The 16,255-nt window shown below is 42.5% G+C and overlaps 2 protein-coding genes across 5 annotated transcripts in view; both read left to right on the top strand.

Moving 5' to 3' along the window:
- The first annotated feature begins 62 nt into the window (after positions 1 to 62).
- On the top strand, positions 63 to 6,034 carry LOC129853262 (cyclin-G2-like). 4 transcript variants are annotated; one of them, XM_055919131.1, is made up of 8 exons: positions 67 to 286; positions 977 to 1,013; positions 1,099 to 1,236; positions 3,616 to 3,866; positions 4,006 to 4,084; positions 4,178 to 4,276; positions 4,536 to 4,738; positions 4,989 to 6,034. In XM_055919131.1, exons 2-8 carry the CDS (start codon positions 996 to 998, stop codon positions 5,101 to 5,103), a joined length of 903 nt encoding a protein of 300 aa, XP_055775106.1. In that variant the 5' UTR covers positions 67 to 286; positions 977 to 995; the 3' UTR covers positions 5,104 to 6,034. The 4 variants fall into 4 exon arrangements, with proteins under 4 accessions (XP_055775104.1, XP_055775103.1, XP_055775106.1 ...); XM_055919129.1 differs by having other exon boundaries at positions 63 to 361; positions 884 to 1,013; positions 4,006 to 4,276; XM_055919128.1 differs by having other exon boundaries at positions 64 to 286; positions 884 to 1,013; positions 4,006 to 4,276.
- Positions 6,035 to 7,017: 983 nt separating this feature from the next.
- Positions 7,018 to 16,255, top strand: part of LOC129853261 (sia-alpha-2,3-Gal-beta-1,4-GlcNAc-R:alpha 2,8-sialyltransferase-like) — a 21,481-nt gene continuing 12,243 nt past the window's right edge. Inside the window, exons 1-3 of the mRNA XM_055919126.1 lie at positions 7,018 to 7,664; positions 9,896 to 10,018; positions 10,212 to 10,769. Of these exons, the coding sequence (XP_055775101.1) occupies positions 7,501 to 7,664; positions 9,896 to 10,018; positions 10,212 to 10,769 (845 nt within the window). The 5' untranslated portion in view covers positions 7,018 to 7,500. The remainder of the gene's footprint in view (positions 7,665 to 9,895; positions 10,019 to 10,211; positions 10,770 to 16,255) is intronic.

The following is a 16,255-nucleotide window of genomic DNA, read 5'->3' as shown; positions in this document are numbered from 1 at the left end:
ATATGATGCAAACCCTGTCCATCGTTAGCCTACAACGTGTCGTCATCCACTGGTGCAAGATGGATGTTGTAGTCTAGCAGTTTGTTTAGACAACGACCCTATGATCCTTCCGCATTTCAGATGGAAATGATCAACACCAACATCAGGAGATGACAATTTAGGAACTATCTTGTTAATTTACGTTATAGCTAACTAATCGATTACACTTTGTTGTAAACGAAATGGAAATTTGAATACTGAGTTGCTATATTTTCATAAAATCGTCTTGTTTCAAGCGTTTGGCAAAGTAAGACATGTCTCTGTCTTGTTAGCTAACGTTAATTAGCTGGTACTAGCTTGTTGACCCAGTGTTTTGCAGATGGTAACTACTGTTGCTAAATAACGTTACTCTTTGCATGTAATTTGAGATACATGGGATAGTTTATATGATTAATGTGAATAATTGCGTCAGAAATAATTTTCCACATATGGCTACAAACATGAGCTTGATAGCTAACTAACCTGCGTGACCGATATCGATTTCTCACGTAGATAACTTAAAACACCTCTCCCTTCAAGTAGCATTAGAATAGACTGGTTGCTTTTCAACAAGGTTCCGTCCATCAATTCTACTATCGAATATTTTCCTTGATACTTTATATAAGAAGTAATGTAAATGATTGAAAATGCAAACTTTTTTTGTGTTTAAGATGACTGTATTGGGCATATATTGTTATGTCACAGCTAGCTATCTAGCGGGGTGATGTGCATATTATTGGTGGCTGACCGTTGATACTTGACACCCTGTGGGTGGGGTAAAGACAGTCTAAATTTATAGGCTCTTTCTCGGAGGGAAACATGTTAGTTATTTCTTTCGGATCTAGTTAATCACGTGTTTTTTCAGGATGCAAGATCTTCAATACCTTGACAGTGAAACATGTTGGCTTGTCAAAGAGCTGAAGTCAAACATTTCTCAAGAATCATACTTTTTACCTAGGGAAACTGGCCTGAATATAATGGAGTCTGCAGCAGAGGTAGGTATTGCTGACCCAGTTACATATACTCACTGTACTTACCTTTCAGTTTTTTGATGTTTTGTTATTTACCATTCATTTTCAGAATCACAATGGAGTCTCTGCAAAATGCAGAAATGCCAAAGTTGAAGACTTGTGGAGCCTGACCAGTTTCTTTGGTTTCAGCACCCAGACATTTGTTATGGCTGTCAATCTACTGGATAGGTTCTTAGCCATTATGAAGGTGTGTATTATTTTAACCTATTACAGGCTAAGCCCTGTCTGAGCTTGGGGGGGGGGGGGGGTCTACTAAGCTATATGGAATTGTTTTAAGAAGGTCATACCAAGGACCATTTAGCTATTTGATTTAGAATTGTAAGACCCCTTGAAGTATCCCTAAAATGTTTTACCTTACTGCTATTCACCCATACAAATGCATTGAATAACAGATTCTACATGGAACAACAGATAGTCCCCCCCAAAAAGTCAAAAGGAGAGATATAAGAAAGATTATGATTTTTAAATTAAATTTACACATGTATTTAACCCCTTATTTTTGGCTCTAAACAGTCTCCATATATACTTCCATTCATTTTTTTCAACTGGTACCGGGGGACCTTCAGATGAGTCTTGTGAGGCCTTTGGGTGTCATAGAGCAAAACATGTATGTGAGAGTCTCACCTTTCCACAGAGGGGTCATATTAGTGTGTAGCCCAAACTGTTTGGACGCTACAGACAGAAGTTGGCAGATCGGCTGTACCGACTTCAGACGAGTCCCAAGACGGTGGTGGGAGTCACCAAACCGCTTGGACGCTACAGATGATTTTGTGAGAAGATGGATTTTCAGATTTTAGGGATGGTTCATGGTCTAACAAACACTGCTCTAGCTCTGTCACTTTTCACTGCAGAGGCGGAAGTGCGACATCGGTGGATGCGGTGGATTGAGACGCATCCAATGCAAAAAAACATATCTATATCTCTATCTTAAACTGACAAATTTTTCTGGCGCGGACATCGACTTAAAGATATGCTTGTTGTGTTGAGATATGGTAATTCTGGATATTCTACGGAATTAGCGTTTTGTAGGCATTTTGTTTATTGTTTAATACCTGTGTTTGTTGTTTAATTTGTCAATTTGCGTGCCCTTTACTTTGTTTAATTATACTGAACAAAAATATAAACGCAATATGCAACAATTTCAAAGATTTTACTGAGTTACAGAAAGCAGTCAATTAAAATAAATAAATTAGGCAACCATTTTCTATGGATTTCACATGACTGGGAATACAGATATGTTGGTCACAGATACCTTTAAAATATTAATTTTTTTAAGTAGGGGTGTGGATCAGAAAACCAGTCAGTATCTGGTGTGATCACCATTTGCCTCATGCAGCATGACACATCTCCTTCGCGTAGAGTTGATCAATCTGTTGATTGTGGCCTGTGGAAATTTGTCCCATTCCTCTTCAATGGCTGTGTGAAGTTGCTGGATATTGGCGGGAACTGGAACACGCTATCGTACTCGTCAATCCAGAGCATCCCAAACATGCTCAATGTGTGACATCTCTGGTGAGTATGCAGGCCATGGAAGAACTGGGACATTTTCAGATTCCAGGAATTGTGTACAGATCCTTGCGACATGGGGTCGTGGATTATCATGCTGAAAAATGAGGTGATGGTGGCGGATGAATGGCACAACAATGGGCCTCAGGATCTCGTCGTGGTATCTCTGTGTGTTCAAATTGCCATCCATAAAATGCAATTGTGTTCGTTGTCCGTAGCTTATGCCTGCCCATACCATACCCCGCCGCCACCATGGGGCACTCTGTTCACAACGCTGACATCAGCAAACCTGGTCGCTCACACAACGCCATACATGTGGTCTGCGGTTGTGAGGCTGTTTGGACGTACTGCCAAATTCTCCAAAACGACGTTGGAGACGGCTTATGGTAGAGAAATGAACATTACATTATCTGGCAACAGCTCTGGTGGACATTCCTGCAATCAGCATGCTAATTCTGGGGGGCTCCCAGGTGGCACAGTGGTCTAAGGCACTGCATCTCAGTGCTAGAGGCATCACTACAGATCCTGGTTTGATCCTGGGTTGTATCACAACCGGCCATGATCGCGAGTCCCATAGGGCAGCACACAATTGGCCCAGCGTCATCTTGGTTAGTGGAGGGTTTGGCCGCGGAAGGCCGTTCATTGTAAAATAATAATTTGTTCTTAACTGACTTGCCTAGTTAAAGAAAGGTTAAATAATTGCACGCTCCCTTTGTGTTGAGTAACAAAACTGCACATTTTAGAGTGGCCTTTTATTGTCCCAAGCACAAGGTGCACCTGTGTAATTATTATGGTGTTTGATCAGCTTCTTGATATGCCATAACTGTCAGATGGATGGGTTATCTTGGCAAAGGATAACTGCTCACTAACAGGGATGCAATCAAATTTGTGCACCAAATCTGAGTGAAATAAGCTTTTTGTGAGTATAGAAAACTATTTCAGCTCCTGAAACATGGGACTTTACATGTTGCGTTTATATTTTTGTTCAGTATATAATAGAACTCAGGAGAAGTAGCCCATTTATGCTGACTTATGTATCACTATAATGGTATGTTCACAGGTCCAACCTAAGCATCTGCCTTGCATTGGAGTCTCCTGTCTCCATATTGCTGCCAAAATGGTTGAGGATGAGTGTAACATCTCACCCACCCATGAACTCATCCGCATCAGCCAAAGCAAGTTCACTGTTTCTGACCTCAGCCGCATGGAGAAGATCATCTCTGGAAAACTCAATTTGGAGCTCAAAGCCGTCACAGCCTTAACCTTTTTACACTTATACCATGCTGTCATCGTTTCACTTACATCAGAAAGGTGAGTGCTTTGTTTCTTAATTGATAACTTTTTGCATTATATCATCAGTGAGTATTTTTCCAATTGCTAGAAGCTGTAAAGTTGATCTTCTGATGATCAATTGACATGAGGCTCACATGAGGGTTGCCTTTATTTTAAGGGAGGAGATCCCAAGCATTGGGAGACTGGAAGCCCAGCTAAAAGCCTGCTTATGTCGGCTTATTTTCTCTAAAGCAAAAGTAAGAATTATTCTCAGGCCAACACAATTGTTAAATTATAAGAATGTTTACTTTGAGTTGCAGGACCGATATTTTTTTTTTTATTTTTTTCAGCCATCGGTGCTGGCACTGTCTGTTATTTGTCAGGAGTTTGAAGCCCTCCAGTCTCTTGCCATGTTGGAAATTGTCCAAGAAGTCCAAAGGCACCTAAAGGTATTATACAGTTTAATTACAGACCTCAGTATGTATGACATCATGACCAATGACAGGTATTATATTTTTTATAATACGAAGACCCACTGAGACTGACATTATACAGTAGCTTGACCCTGCCACTTTAACAAGTGACATCAAATGAAAACATGCTACATGAAAATTAGCACCTTTTGACCTGGCTGAGACAACATTTTCCAAGACTATTCTATTCATGTCTTCTGTCAGCCTCCTCAGATGTTTCTTATTTCTTTCACAGATTGTAGACAGTGAGTTACTCTACTGGAGGGGACTTGTGGCCAAATGCATGACTGAGTACAGCTCAAGTGAATGTAACAAACCAGACAACAAGAAACTGGTGTGGATCGTTTCCAGACGAACTGTCCAAAATTTGCACGCTAATAACTTCAGTGTCCCTGAACTGCCGACCATTCCAGAGGGGAGCTGGGGTGAAAGTGAGAGGTAAACAAACAGCCCCTTTAATGCACTTTACTGTATAATAATATTCATATTTAATATCAATATCACTAGAGCTACTGTGTGTGTATATAAAGGCTCATTATTGAACTGTAACATAATGCACCACATTACTTCTACATTGTACAGCAATGCTATGATGTTTCAGGGAAGAAGAAAAACATAACATTAGATCAGTGGAACAGTGGCTTGAAGACAGTAATGATGACATCTGTTCTCCCCTGTGTATATTTAGTGACGATTCCTGTGAGGACATGAGCTGTGAAGAGGACAGCCCGTGCAGCTCTCCTGGCAGCGACGAAAAGGGAGCATTCTTCCCCATAGAGTTTCGCAACCAGGGCACAAAATGATACTCCCTCTTTTTGATGAGCTGGAACTTGTGATTGAGATTGTGTAACCAGGGTGCTAACTGTAACTTTCGCTAAATGTAATGTTTCCCCTTCCTTGTAGTCATGATTCAGAACCAAATTGTTTCTTTCACTTAGCATACTGTATGTGTGACAGACTGGTATCAAACTCGGGTTGCCTGCGAGCCTTGTTAGCCCTCTCCACTAAAGCCTAGGTGTGGACATAAGTCTTCCTGTCTAAAGCTAGATTACTGATCACGGGAGATTAGTCCAACAAACCACCTCTGCTACATACATATGTATTCTGGAAATACTGAACAACAGGCCCTATCAAGTGCCTGTGTTAGTCCATGTGCTGTTTTTAAACTTTTGTTATGATTTTAGATCTGAGTGAGATTTAAATTGCAATATCTTGGCAGCTGACTGGCAATAAGATCTTTGAAAGCCTTTTTAAAGATGTTGCTGGTGTCAATCTATGTCCAAATTTGACACATTCCAGGTGACATTAAGCACAATGGTGAAATTATTTTCTTCCTAGGATGTCAAACCTGTGCACTGACTGTTTAAATCAATGGGAAATACCCAACATATTGGTACATTTGTGCAAAAATGTACCTGTTTTATAGAATAATATTCATGTAAAAGCTTCCTATACACCACGTTATTGTAATGTGTTCGTAAGATTATATACAGGATGATACTGTATTCTATGAATGGTGACTTGTATGTAAATGTGATTGTGTTTGAGAATGATGGGGATTGTTGTCTATTGAGATTCAGTACATGTGCAAAATATTTATATTTAAACAAATAACAATGTACATAAAATGAAGAAAGTTGTATCATGCTTTGTGAATAGGCCATCTTATGTTACTGTATATCAACATTGTTAGAAATGAACCAAGAACCCAACAAATAAAAGAATATTTTTAAACCTGTTGTGTTTTCCCTATTATTGTTCATTTTGTTTAACGAATGAATCATACACAATATATACAAAAGTATGTGGACACCCCTTCAAATGAGTGTATTTGGCTATTTCAGCCACACCCGTTGCTGACAGGTGTATACAATTGTGCAAACAGCCATGTAATCTCCAGAGCTGCTCCAGTCAACTGTAAGTGCTACTATTGTGAAGTGGAAATGTCTAGGAGCAACAACGGCTCAGCCACGATGTGGTTGGTCCTACAAGCTCACAGAACGAGACCGCCGAATGCTGAAGTGCGTAAAAATCGTCTGTCCTCGGTTGCAACACTCACTCCCGAGTTCCAAACTGCCTCTGGAAGCAAAGTAAGCACAAGAACTGTTCCTCTAGAGCTTCATGAAAGCAAGCCTTAGATCACAATGAGCAATGCCAAGTGTCAGCTGAAGTGGTGTAAAGCTCGACGCCATTGGACTCTGGAGCAGTGGAAACGCATTCTCTGTAGTGATGCGTCACCATCTGGCAGTCTGACAGACTAATCTGGTTTTGGCAGATGCCAGGAGAGCGCTACCTGCCCGAATGCATAGTGCCAACTGTAAAGTTTGGTAGAGGGGCTATTTTTCATGGTTCGGGCTAGGCCCCTTAGTTCCAGTGAAGGGAAATCTTAACACTACTGCATACAATGACATTCTATATGATTCTGTGCTTCCAACTGTGTGGCAACAGTTTGGGGAAGGCCCTTTCCTCTTTCAGCATGACAATGCCCCCGTACACAAAGCGAGGTCAATACAGAAATGGTTTGTCGAGATCGGCGTGGAAGAACTTGACTGGCCTGCACAGAGCCCTGACCTCAACCTCATCGAACACCTTTGGGATGAATTGGAACTCTGACTGCAAGCCAGGACTAATTGCGATGCTGATCAGGCTTCCACATTTGCTTAATATTTTGTGCTGCAGTATTTTATACAGTCAGCAAGTATTCTTGGATGGTATGCATACCACTAAGTTAATTGCTCCCATCTGTAAACCCCAGAGAGTTATAATACAGCCATGACACTTTTAGGGTCTTCTTTTCATCTGGGCTCAACAAACACACCGAAATATGTGGAATTATTTCCTGAGGAAAGGGTGCGTAACAGAGCAGTGAGATGTTTGCTGGTTTGATGCGTTGACGTGAATTTCAGATGCATCGCCCTAATGGAATTAATCTGGCTGGAGAGAAATTGCATTTCAGCGCGAAGCCAAGGCAGGGATGATGAGAATGCACGAAGACAGATCGCCAAGGCAGCCGACTGCCATCCAATGACTATCCTGCCCTCTCAACCGCAGTGCACATTTGCCGTCCGTTTTACATGAGAAAACATGTTTCTTTTTTATCACAATACCAATACGTATAGCCAAAATCAGCATCTCGAATCGAGGTGATGAAGGCTCGCACATTTTAATCGCTTTTCTTCAAGGAATGAAAACGCTCCAAGATGGTCCGCATCTCAAACGCCCTGGGTTTGGTCATATTGATGGTCGCTCTTCTCATTTTATCCTTAATAAGTTATGTGTCCATTAGAAAGGACAGCATCTTATCTTCCACAAAATATGACAACATGGGAGGACCACCACGGATAATGTTCCACGCAGGATTTCGGTGAGTAGGCTAAATCAAGACCTTGAAACTCATCATTTTTTATTTTGACATGACTCAAACCACCTGAAATTGTCAAATAATATGTGATTTATGTCACCGACAAGGCGCATGCGTGACAATGTTGTTCCCAATTTTATGTCCACATTGTTCTGTAGGCTATGGCATAATATGGCTAACTGCATCAGGGCCTTAATAAATAATCAAAATAAATAATATTCTGCTGCACGCTACATTAGCCTAATCTAATGCAAATCCCTGCATCAATTACATTTCATTTTTTAAATGAAAATTCAACTGTAGAATCATTGACAGGAGGTTATTGTTTAAATGTTAAAAAATGCCATATGTTACAACAAATCGTTGCTCTACAAGGAGCCGGATTTCAAACAAGAGAACTGTCCAAGGTGCTGAGTGAACGAATTTAGCCTATTGTGACAAACCCACGCCTGAATGCATGCAGTAAATGGGCTTCGGTCAGTGCTATCCGGAATCCTTGGGACGTCCATACCTTAAACCCTTAATCCCTACCCTAACCTTAACCCTTAACTTAACCAGTTTAAAAGTCAACTTCAATGGGGTAGGGACGTCCCACTGATCTCGGATAGCACGGACTGAATAGGCTTGGACAAATAATCGAAATAAAGAATATTCCTCTGCACGAGGCTGTAGCCTAATCTAATGCAAATCCAGCATCAATTATATATTTTTGTTAAATGAAAATTCAACTGTAGAATCATTGAATGTCCATAAGTATTCACCCCCCTTTGATTTTTTGCTTCATATTTTGTTGCCTTACGAAGTGGGATTGAAATGGATAATATTTTCATGGTTTGTAATTGATCTACACAAAAGACTCCATATTGTCAAAGTGAAAATAAAATTCTACAAATGTTTCCAAATTAATACAACATCATTAACTAATATAGGCTAATGTTAGTCGTTGCTTGAGTATTCACCCCCTTGTTTAGGTAAGCCTAAATGAGTTCAGGAGTAAAACGTGGCTTAACAAATAAGTTACATGGACTTACTCTGTGTGAAATAACAGGCATTGACATGATGTTTGAATGACTACTCTGTCCCCCATACATGCAACCTCTCTAAGGTCCCTCAGTCAGGTATTGCATTTCAAGCACAGATTCAACTACAAAGACCAGGGAGCATGGTCAAGGAGCATGGTCAAGTTAATAATTAAGCTGTGTATTAAACCATTCAGATACAACAAAGATACCGTCATCATTCTGAACTGAGCTGCAGGACAGGAAGGAAACTGCTCTGGGATGTCACCATGAAAAACAGCTACAGAGCTACAGACTGATGGGAGAAAACTGAGGATGGGATCAACAACATTGTAGCAACTCCAAAATAATGACCTAAATGACTGAATGATTGAAAATAACAATATACAGTAAATATAATGAATACAAATATGAAAAAACATGCATTCTGTATGCAACAAAGCACTAAAGCACTACTGCAAGAAAACACAGCAAAGGAATACAATTTCTGGCCTAAATGCAAATCGTTATGTTTGGGGCAAATCTGCCTCCTTACTTTCATAAAAAGAAACGGGATTGCGCAAAACACAAGCAAAATCCTACTTCAAAACCTGCTTCAGTCTGCTTTATACCAGACACTAGGAGAGGAATTAACCTTTCAGCAGGACATTGACCAGGCCAAATCTGCACTGGAGTTGCTTACTAAGAAGACAGTGACTGTTCCTGAGTGGCCAAGTTACAGTTTTGACTGAAATCTGCTTGAAAACCTATGGCAAGACTTGAAAATTGCTGTCTAGTCATGACCCCCAACACCTTGAAAGAGCTTGAAGAATGTAGAAGAATAAGGGGCAAATATTGCACAATCCAGGTGTGCAAAGCTCTTAGAGAGTTACCCAAGAAGACTCACAGCTGTAATCACTGCCAAAGGTGTTTATAACATATATTGGTTCGGTGGGGGGTGAATATTTTTCTAATCAAGGTATACAAGCATTTCATTTTTCATAACATTTTCAAATTGAAGACATTTAAAAAAAAATTGTCATTTTGATATTACAGTGTATTTTGTAGATCGTTCACAATTTCTTTTTATAAAATCCATTTGAATCCCACTTTGTAACACGATAAAATGTGAATAAATCCAAGGGGGTGAATACTTATGATACTCACTGTAATGCTTACAGTACATGCTGACAATATCAACAGTGTCTTTACTAAGGGAAACTCTCTTCCTCTCAGGTCACAGTTTGCCCTGAATTTCCTGGACCCATCCTTCATCCCATTAACCCATGCTCTGAATGAGGAGCTGCATGGGAAACCATCCAAATGGAAATTTAATAGGACCGCTTTTTATCAGCAAAGGTATTATGATTATGTGGGATATCTGTAATAATCTGTAGAAACTTTTATATTGTTTGTAAAGCAGTTTAACAGAATACTGTTTGTGTTTAGTAAAACATTACAGTTTATTTGCCATTTGCAGTTGGCTACATAACTACATTTTGTAGAAACAGCAGCTGTGAGCTGATATTTTGATCTGTTAACTACCTTTCAGGAAAGAGATCTTCCATTACATTGATGTGGCCAACAACTTCTCCCTCACCAAGAACGGTGTACGCGTCGGCCAGCTGATGCACTTCGACTTCTCCAGTCACAAGTATGTCTTCTCCATAAACAACAACCTGAAGTCACTGCTTCCTGATGCTTCGCCCATCCAGAACAAGCACTACAACGTGTGTGCCGTGGTGGGTAACAGTGGGATCCTGACAGGCAGTCACTGTGGGCCAGAGATCGACAGCGCCGACTTTATCTTCCGCTGCAACTTCGCCCCTACCGACTCTTACTACAAGGATGTGGGCCGGAAGACCAACCTCACCACTTTTAACCCCAGCATCCTGGAGAGTTACTACAACAATCTGCTGACCATCCAGGACCGCAACAACTTCTTTCTCAACCTGAAGAAGCTGGAGGGGGCCATTTTGTGGATCCCTGCGTTTTTCCTCCACACCTCGGCCACCGTCACACGGACCCTGGTGGACTTCTTTGTTGAGCACAAGGGGCAGCTGAAGATCAAGCTGGCCTGGCCGGGAAACATCATGCAGGATGTCAACAAGTATGGAGAAGGAAGGGACTGAGTTTTGTGCCAGAGTTCTGGGCATCAGAGCAGTCATGGGTGGTTTAGTTCTCACTTTCAGACACCATTGTTACTACAAACTGTACATGTTTTTTAAAATGCTGGATTGCAGGCCTTGGGTCACTTAGTTGTGTTGTGTTCTTTAAAAAGAGCAGGGTTGGGTTGTTGATGCTGGGTTATTGAGATATAACCCAACAGAGGTATGGATTAATAGGGGCGTGGCTTTTAGGTGTTTTTTTTGGCCACCGGTGATAGTAAATTTCATTCCTGTTCATCTGTTCTATACCGGATGTTACGGTTAAACACTTCAAGCTTTTATGAGGCTTGCAGAAGGCTTACAGGAAAACTCCACCCCAAAAACATATTTTGGTATTTGTTTCATTAGTCCATTGTTGATATAGTCCTAAAAATGTGTTGTATGTCAGCAATCAAGTTAAGATATATATCTTTCAAAATTAAAAAATACAGCCGGTATGATGCATTTTGCATCATATGTTGCTAGGCCTCTAATAAGCCACTTTTATGTTCCCCAGAAAGAAAACCAAATAATGTCACTCAAAGAGAAGGGGTGCTAACAAAGAGTCACTGACCACAACCAAAATGAAACAGGTGGGGTTTTAGGAGGGGTTCTGAAAGACACTCATGGGGGTGACCACTGAAAGTTGACTAGCAACAACAACTGGGACCTAAAAGACACCCACCATGACCGCCCACTAAATTTACCCAAGAAGAGGCGAACAAAAAAAACCACACCAAACAGTAAGACAGTAAGCAAAACAAAAATGGCAGCAAAACGAAAACTGGGAAGATCAGATAAAGGATTGTTTTAACTCTCTACATCTCTCAAGACAACTGGAGCACTGGGCCAGCCACTCGTAAATATCACCTCGGTCAGCACAGGTGAAACACCTTCCCACTAACGAGATGACAATGAGGTGACACCAATCGGTGCGCCCCATGTGCTAGCATGCATCCTCAAAATATAAATGGAAAAACCAAAGCCTGTAACACCTTCCCCCTTAAGACAACAAATATATCCTATGTTTGTTGGACAAGTTTGCTCTCAACTAACAGAAAATAACTACCATCTCACAACATGATCAACTTAAATGCATCACCTTCTCCAATATAAACATTGTGTCTACTGGCTGTCAATAATTCAAACCAGCCAGAACAGCCACTTTTTTTTGGTAAATATGCAGTGAATACAGAACGTATTCAGACCCCTTCACTTTTTCCACATTTTGTTAAATTACCTTATTATTTATTTAAAATGTATTAAATAGATTTTTTTCCCCCATCAATCTACACACAATACCCCATAATGGTAAAGCAAAAACTGTTTTTTTAGGAAAAAAACGGAAATATTACATTTACATAAGTATTCAGACCCTTTACTCAGTACTTTGTTGAAGCACCTTTGACAGTCAGATACTTGTCCTGAAGCCACTCCTGCATTGTCTTGGATGTGTGCTTAGGGTCGTTGTCCTGTTGGAAGGTGAACCTTCGCCCCAGTCTGAGGTCCTGAGCGCTCAGGAGCAGGTTTTCATCAAGGATCTCTCTGTACTTGCTCTCTCTGCTCTGTTCACTATTGCCCTCAAACCTGACTAGTCTCCCAGTCCCTGTCTCTGAATAACATCCCCACAGCATGATGCTGCCACCACCATGCTTCACCGTAGGGATGGTGCCAGGTTTCTTCCAGATGTGATGCTTGGCATTCAGGCCAAAGAGTTCAATCTTGGTTTCATAATTTTTTTCATGGTCGGAGAGTCCTTTAGGTGCCTTTTGACAAACTCCAAGCGGGCTGTCATGTGCCTTACTGAGGAGTGGCTTCCAACTGGCCACTCTACCATAAAGGCCTGATTGGTTGAGTGCTGCAGAGATGGTTGTCCTTCTGGAAGGCTCTCCCATCTCCACAGAGGAACTCTGGATCTCTATCAGAGTGACCATCGGGTTCTTGGTTACCTCCCGACCAAGGCCCTTCTCCCCCGATTTCTCAGTTTGCCCAGGCAGCCAGCTCTAGGAAGAGTCTTGGTGGTTCCAAACTTCTTCCATTTAAGAATAATGGAGGCCACTGTGTTCTTGGTAACCTTCCCCAGATCTGTGTATCGACACAATCCTATCTCAGAGTTCTACTGACAATTCCTTCAACCTCATTGCTTGGTTTTTACTCTGCCATGCACTGTCAACAGTGGGACCTTATATAAACAGGTGTGTGCCTTTCTAAATCATGTCCAGTCAATTGAATTTACCACAGGTGGACTCCAATCAAGTTGTAGAAACATCTCAAGGATGATCAATGGAAACAGGATGCAACTGAGCTCAATTTCGAGTCTCATAACAAAGGGTCTGAATACTTATGTAAATAAGATATTTCTGTTTCTTATTTTTTATACATTTGCAAACATTTCTAAAGACCTGTTTTTGCTTTGTCATTATGGGGTATTGTATGTAGATTGATGAGGGAAAACATTTATTTAATCCATTTTAGAATAAGGTTACAACGTAACAAAATGTGGAAAAGGGGTCAAGGGGTCTGAATACTTTCCGAATGCACTGTAGTGTATATACTTTATAAAAATATATAGTACCAGTCAAGATTTTGGACACTCGTACTCATTCAGGGGTTTCTTTATTTTTACTATTTTCTACATTGTACAGTCTGGAGGAGATAAAGAAGCAACACATTGTAGAAAAATAGTGAAGACATCAAAACTATGAAATAACACATATGCAATCATGTAATAACCTAAAAAGAGTTAAACAAATCACAATATATTTTAGAGTTTAGATTCTTCAAAAAGTAGCCACCCTTTGCCTTGATGACATTTTTGCACACTCTTGGCATTCTCTCTACCAGCTTCACCTGGAATGCTTTTCCAACAGTCTTGAAGGAGTTCCCTCATATGCTGAGCACATGCGGGCTGCTTTTCCTTCACTCAGCGGTCCAACTCATCCCAAACTATCTCAATTGGTTTGATGTCGGTTGATTGTGGAGGCCAGGTCATCTGATGCAGTACTCCATCACTCTCCTTCTTGGTCAAATAGCCCTTACACAGCCTGGAGATGTGTTGGAATCATTGTCCTGTTGAAAAACAAATGATAGTTGTCACGCCCTGTGACTAGGGTGGGTACTCTAGTGTTGTATGTCTAGAGTTTTGTATGTCTAGGGTTTTGTATGTCTAGGGTTGTTGTAGGTCTAGGGGTTTTGTATTTCTATGAGAGACAGCTGTTTATCGTTGTCTCTGATTGGGGATCATATTTAGGCAGCCCTGTTTCCCACTTTCTGTTGTGGGATCTTGTCTATGTGTAGTTGCCTGAACCGCACTCGTTTGTATAGCTTCACGTTTCGTTTAGTTATTTTGTTAGTTTGTTTAGTGTTTCATTCTTTAATAAATAAGAATGTATGCATACCACGCTGCGCCTTGGTCCGATCCTTATAACGAACATGACAGAAGATCCCACCAAAAATGGACCAAGCAGCTTGTTCAGGAGGAATGGACCTGGGAGGAGATTTTGGATGGAGCAGGACCCTGGACGCAGGCTGGGGAGTATCGCCATCCTAAGGAGGAGATAGAGGCAGCGAAAGCGGAACGGCAATATTACGAGGAGTTGTACCAACGAGACAAGCACGAGAGGCAGCCCCATAATTTTTGGGGGGGGGAACACGGGGAGATTGGCTGAGTCAGGTTGGAGACCTGAGCCAACTCCTCGCGCTTACCGTCGGCAGCGTGTGACTGGTCAGACACCATGTTACGCAGTGATGCGCACGGTGTTCTAGTTCGCATTCATAGCCCGGTGCAATCTATTCCAGCTCCTCGCATTTGCCGGGCTAGAATGGGCATCCAGCCAGGACCGATGGTGCCGGCTCAGCGCTCCTGGTCTCCAGTACACCTCCTTGGACCAGGATATCCTGCGCCGGCTCTGCGTACTGTGTCTCCGGTGCGTCTGCACAGCCCAGTACGTCCTTTGCTAGCGCCCCGCACTTGCCGGGCTCAAGTGAGCATCCAGCCAGAAAACATTGTGTCAACTCTACGCTCCAGATCTGCAGTGCGCCTCCACAGTCCAGTACATCCTGTGCCTCCTCCCCGCACTCGCCCTGAGGTGCGTGTCATCAGCCCGGTACCACCTGTATCTGTCCCACGCATCAGACCTCCAGTGCGCCTCCACAGTCCAATACGCCCTGTGCCTCCTCTCCGCACTCGCCCTGAGGTGCGTGTCATCAGCCCGGTACCACCTGTACCGGTCCCACGCATCAGGTCTCCAGTGTGCCTCCACAGTCCAGTACGTCCTGTGCCTCCTCTCCGCACTTTCCCTGAGGTGCGTGTCATCAGCCCGGTACCACCTGTACCGATCCCATGCATCAGACCTCCAGTGCGCCTCCACAGTCCAGTACCTCCTGTTCCTGTCCGGAACCTCCAACGACGGTCCACAGTCCGGAACCTCCAACGACGGTCCACAGTCCGGAACCTCCAACGACGGTCCACAGTCCGGGGTCTCCGGCGACGATCCCAGTCCGGGGTCTCCGGCGACGGTCCCCAGCCCTGGGTCTCCGGCGACGGTCGCCAGTCCGGGGTCTTCGGCGATGATCCGCTGTCCAGAGCCTCCGGCAATGATCCATGGTCCGGTTCTACCAAAGCCGAGGGATCAGCGTAAGGAGGGGGGCTGCGTCCAGAACTGGAGCCTCCACCGAAGGTAGATGCCCACCCGGACCCTCCCCTATAGGTTCAGGTTTGCGGCCGGGAGTCCGCACCTTTGGGTGGGGGGTGGGTGGGGGGGGGGGGGGTACTGTCACGCCCTGACCTTAGATATCTCTGTTTTCTATATATTTTGGTTAGGTCAGGGTGTGACTAGGGTGGGTACTCTAGTGTTGTATGTCTAGAGTTTTGTATGTCTAGGGTTGTTGTAGGTCTAGGGGTTTTGTATTTCTATGTTGGCCTGATATGGTTCCCAATCAGAGACAGCTGTTTATCGTTGTCTCTGATTGGGGATCATGTTTAGGCAGCCCTGTTTCCCACTTTCTGTTGTGGGATCTTGTCTATGTGTAGTTGCCTGTCAGCACTTGTTTGTATAGCTTCACGTTTCGTTTTGTTATTTTGTTAATTTGTTTAGTGTTTCATTCTTTAATAAATAAGAATGTACGCATACCACAATTTTCTACAATGTAGAAAATAGGAAAAAGAAAGAAAAACCTTTGAATGAGTAGATGTGTCCAAACTTTTGACTGGTAATGTAACCAGTTGCTGACGTGTCAGACAAAGGCATTACACCCTCCAAAATGAAGAACTGGGCTGCCCCAGTATCTCACAGTATCTTCACTGGCTGCTTAACAGCATCTGCAGACACAGACCCGTCTGAAACAAAGGGTTCATACACATCTGATACAAAATATTGTTTAGGAGATACACCCGTTCCAACCAGAGACTTAATGGGACCTCTTTGGGCTAGGTGTGCCGCTAGCGTCC

The sequence above is a fragment of the Salvelinus fontinalis genome, chromosome 4 (assembly GCF_029448725.1).
Source record: "Salvelinus fontinalis isolate EN_2023a chromosome 4, ASM2944872v1, whole genome shotgun sequence".
NCBI classification, from domain to species: Eukaryota; Metazoa; Chordata; class Actinopteri; order Salmoniformes; family Salmonidae; genus Salvelinus; species Salvelinus fontinalis.
The sequence above is the reverse complement of the archived record's forward strand: the minus strand, read 5'-3'. Positions and strand labels throughout refer to the sequence as shown.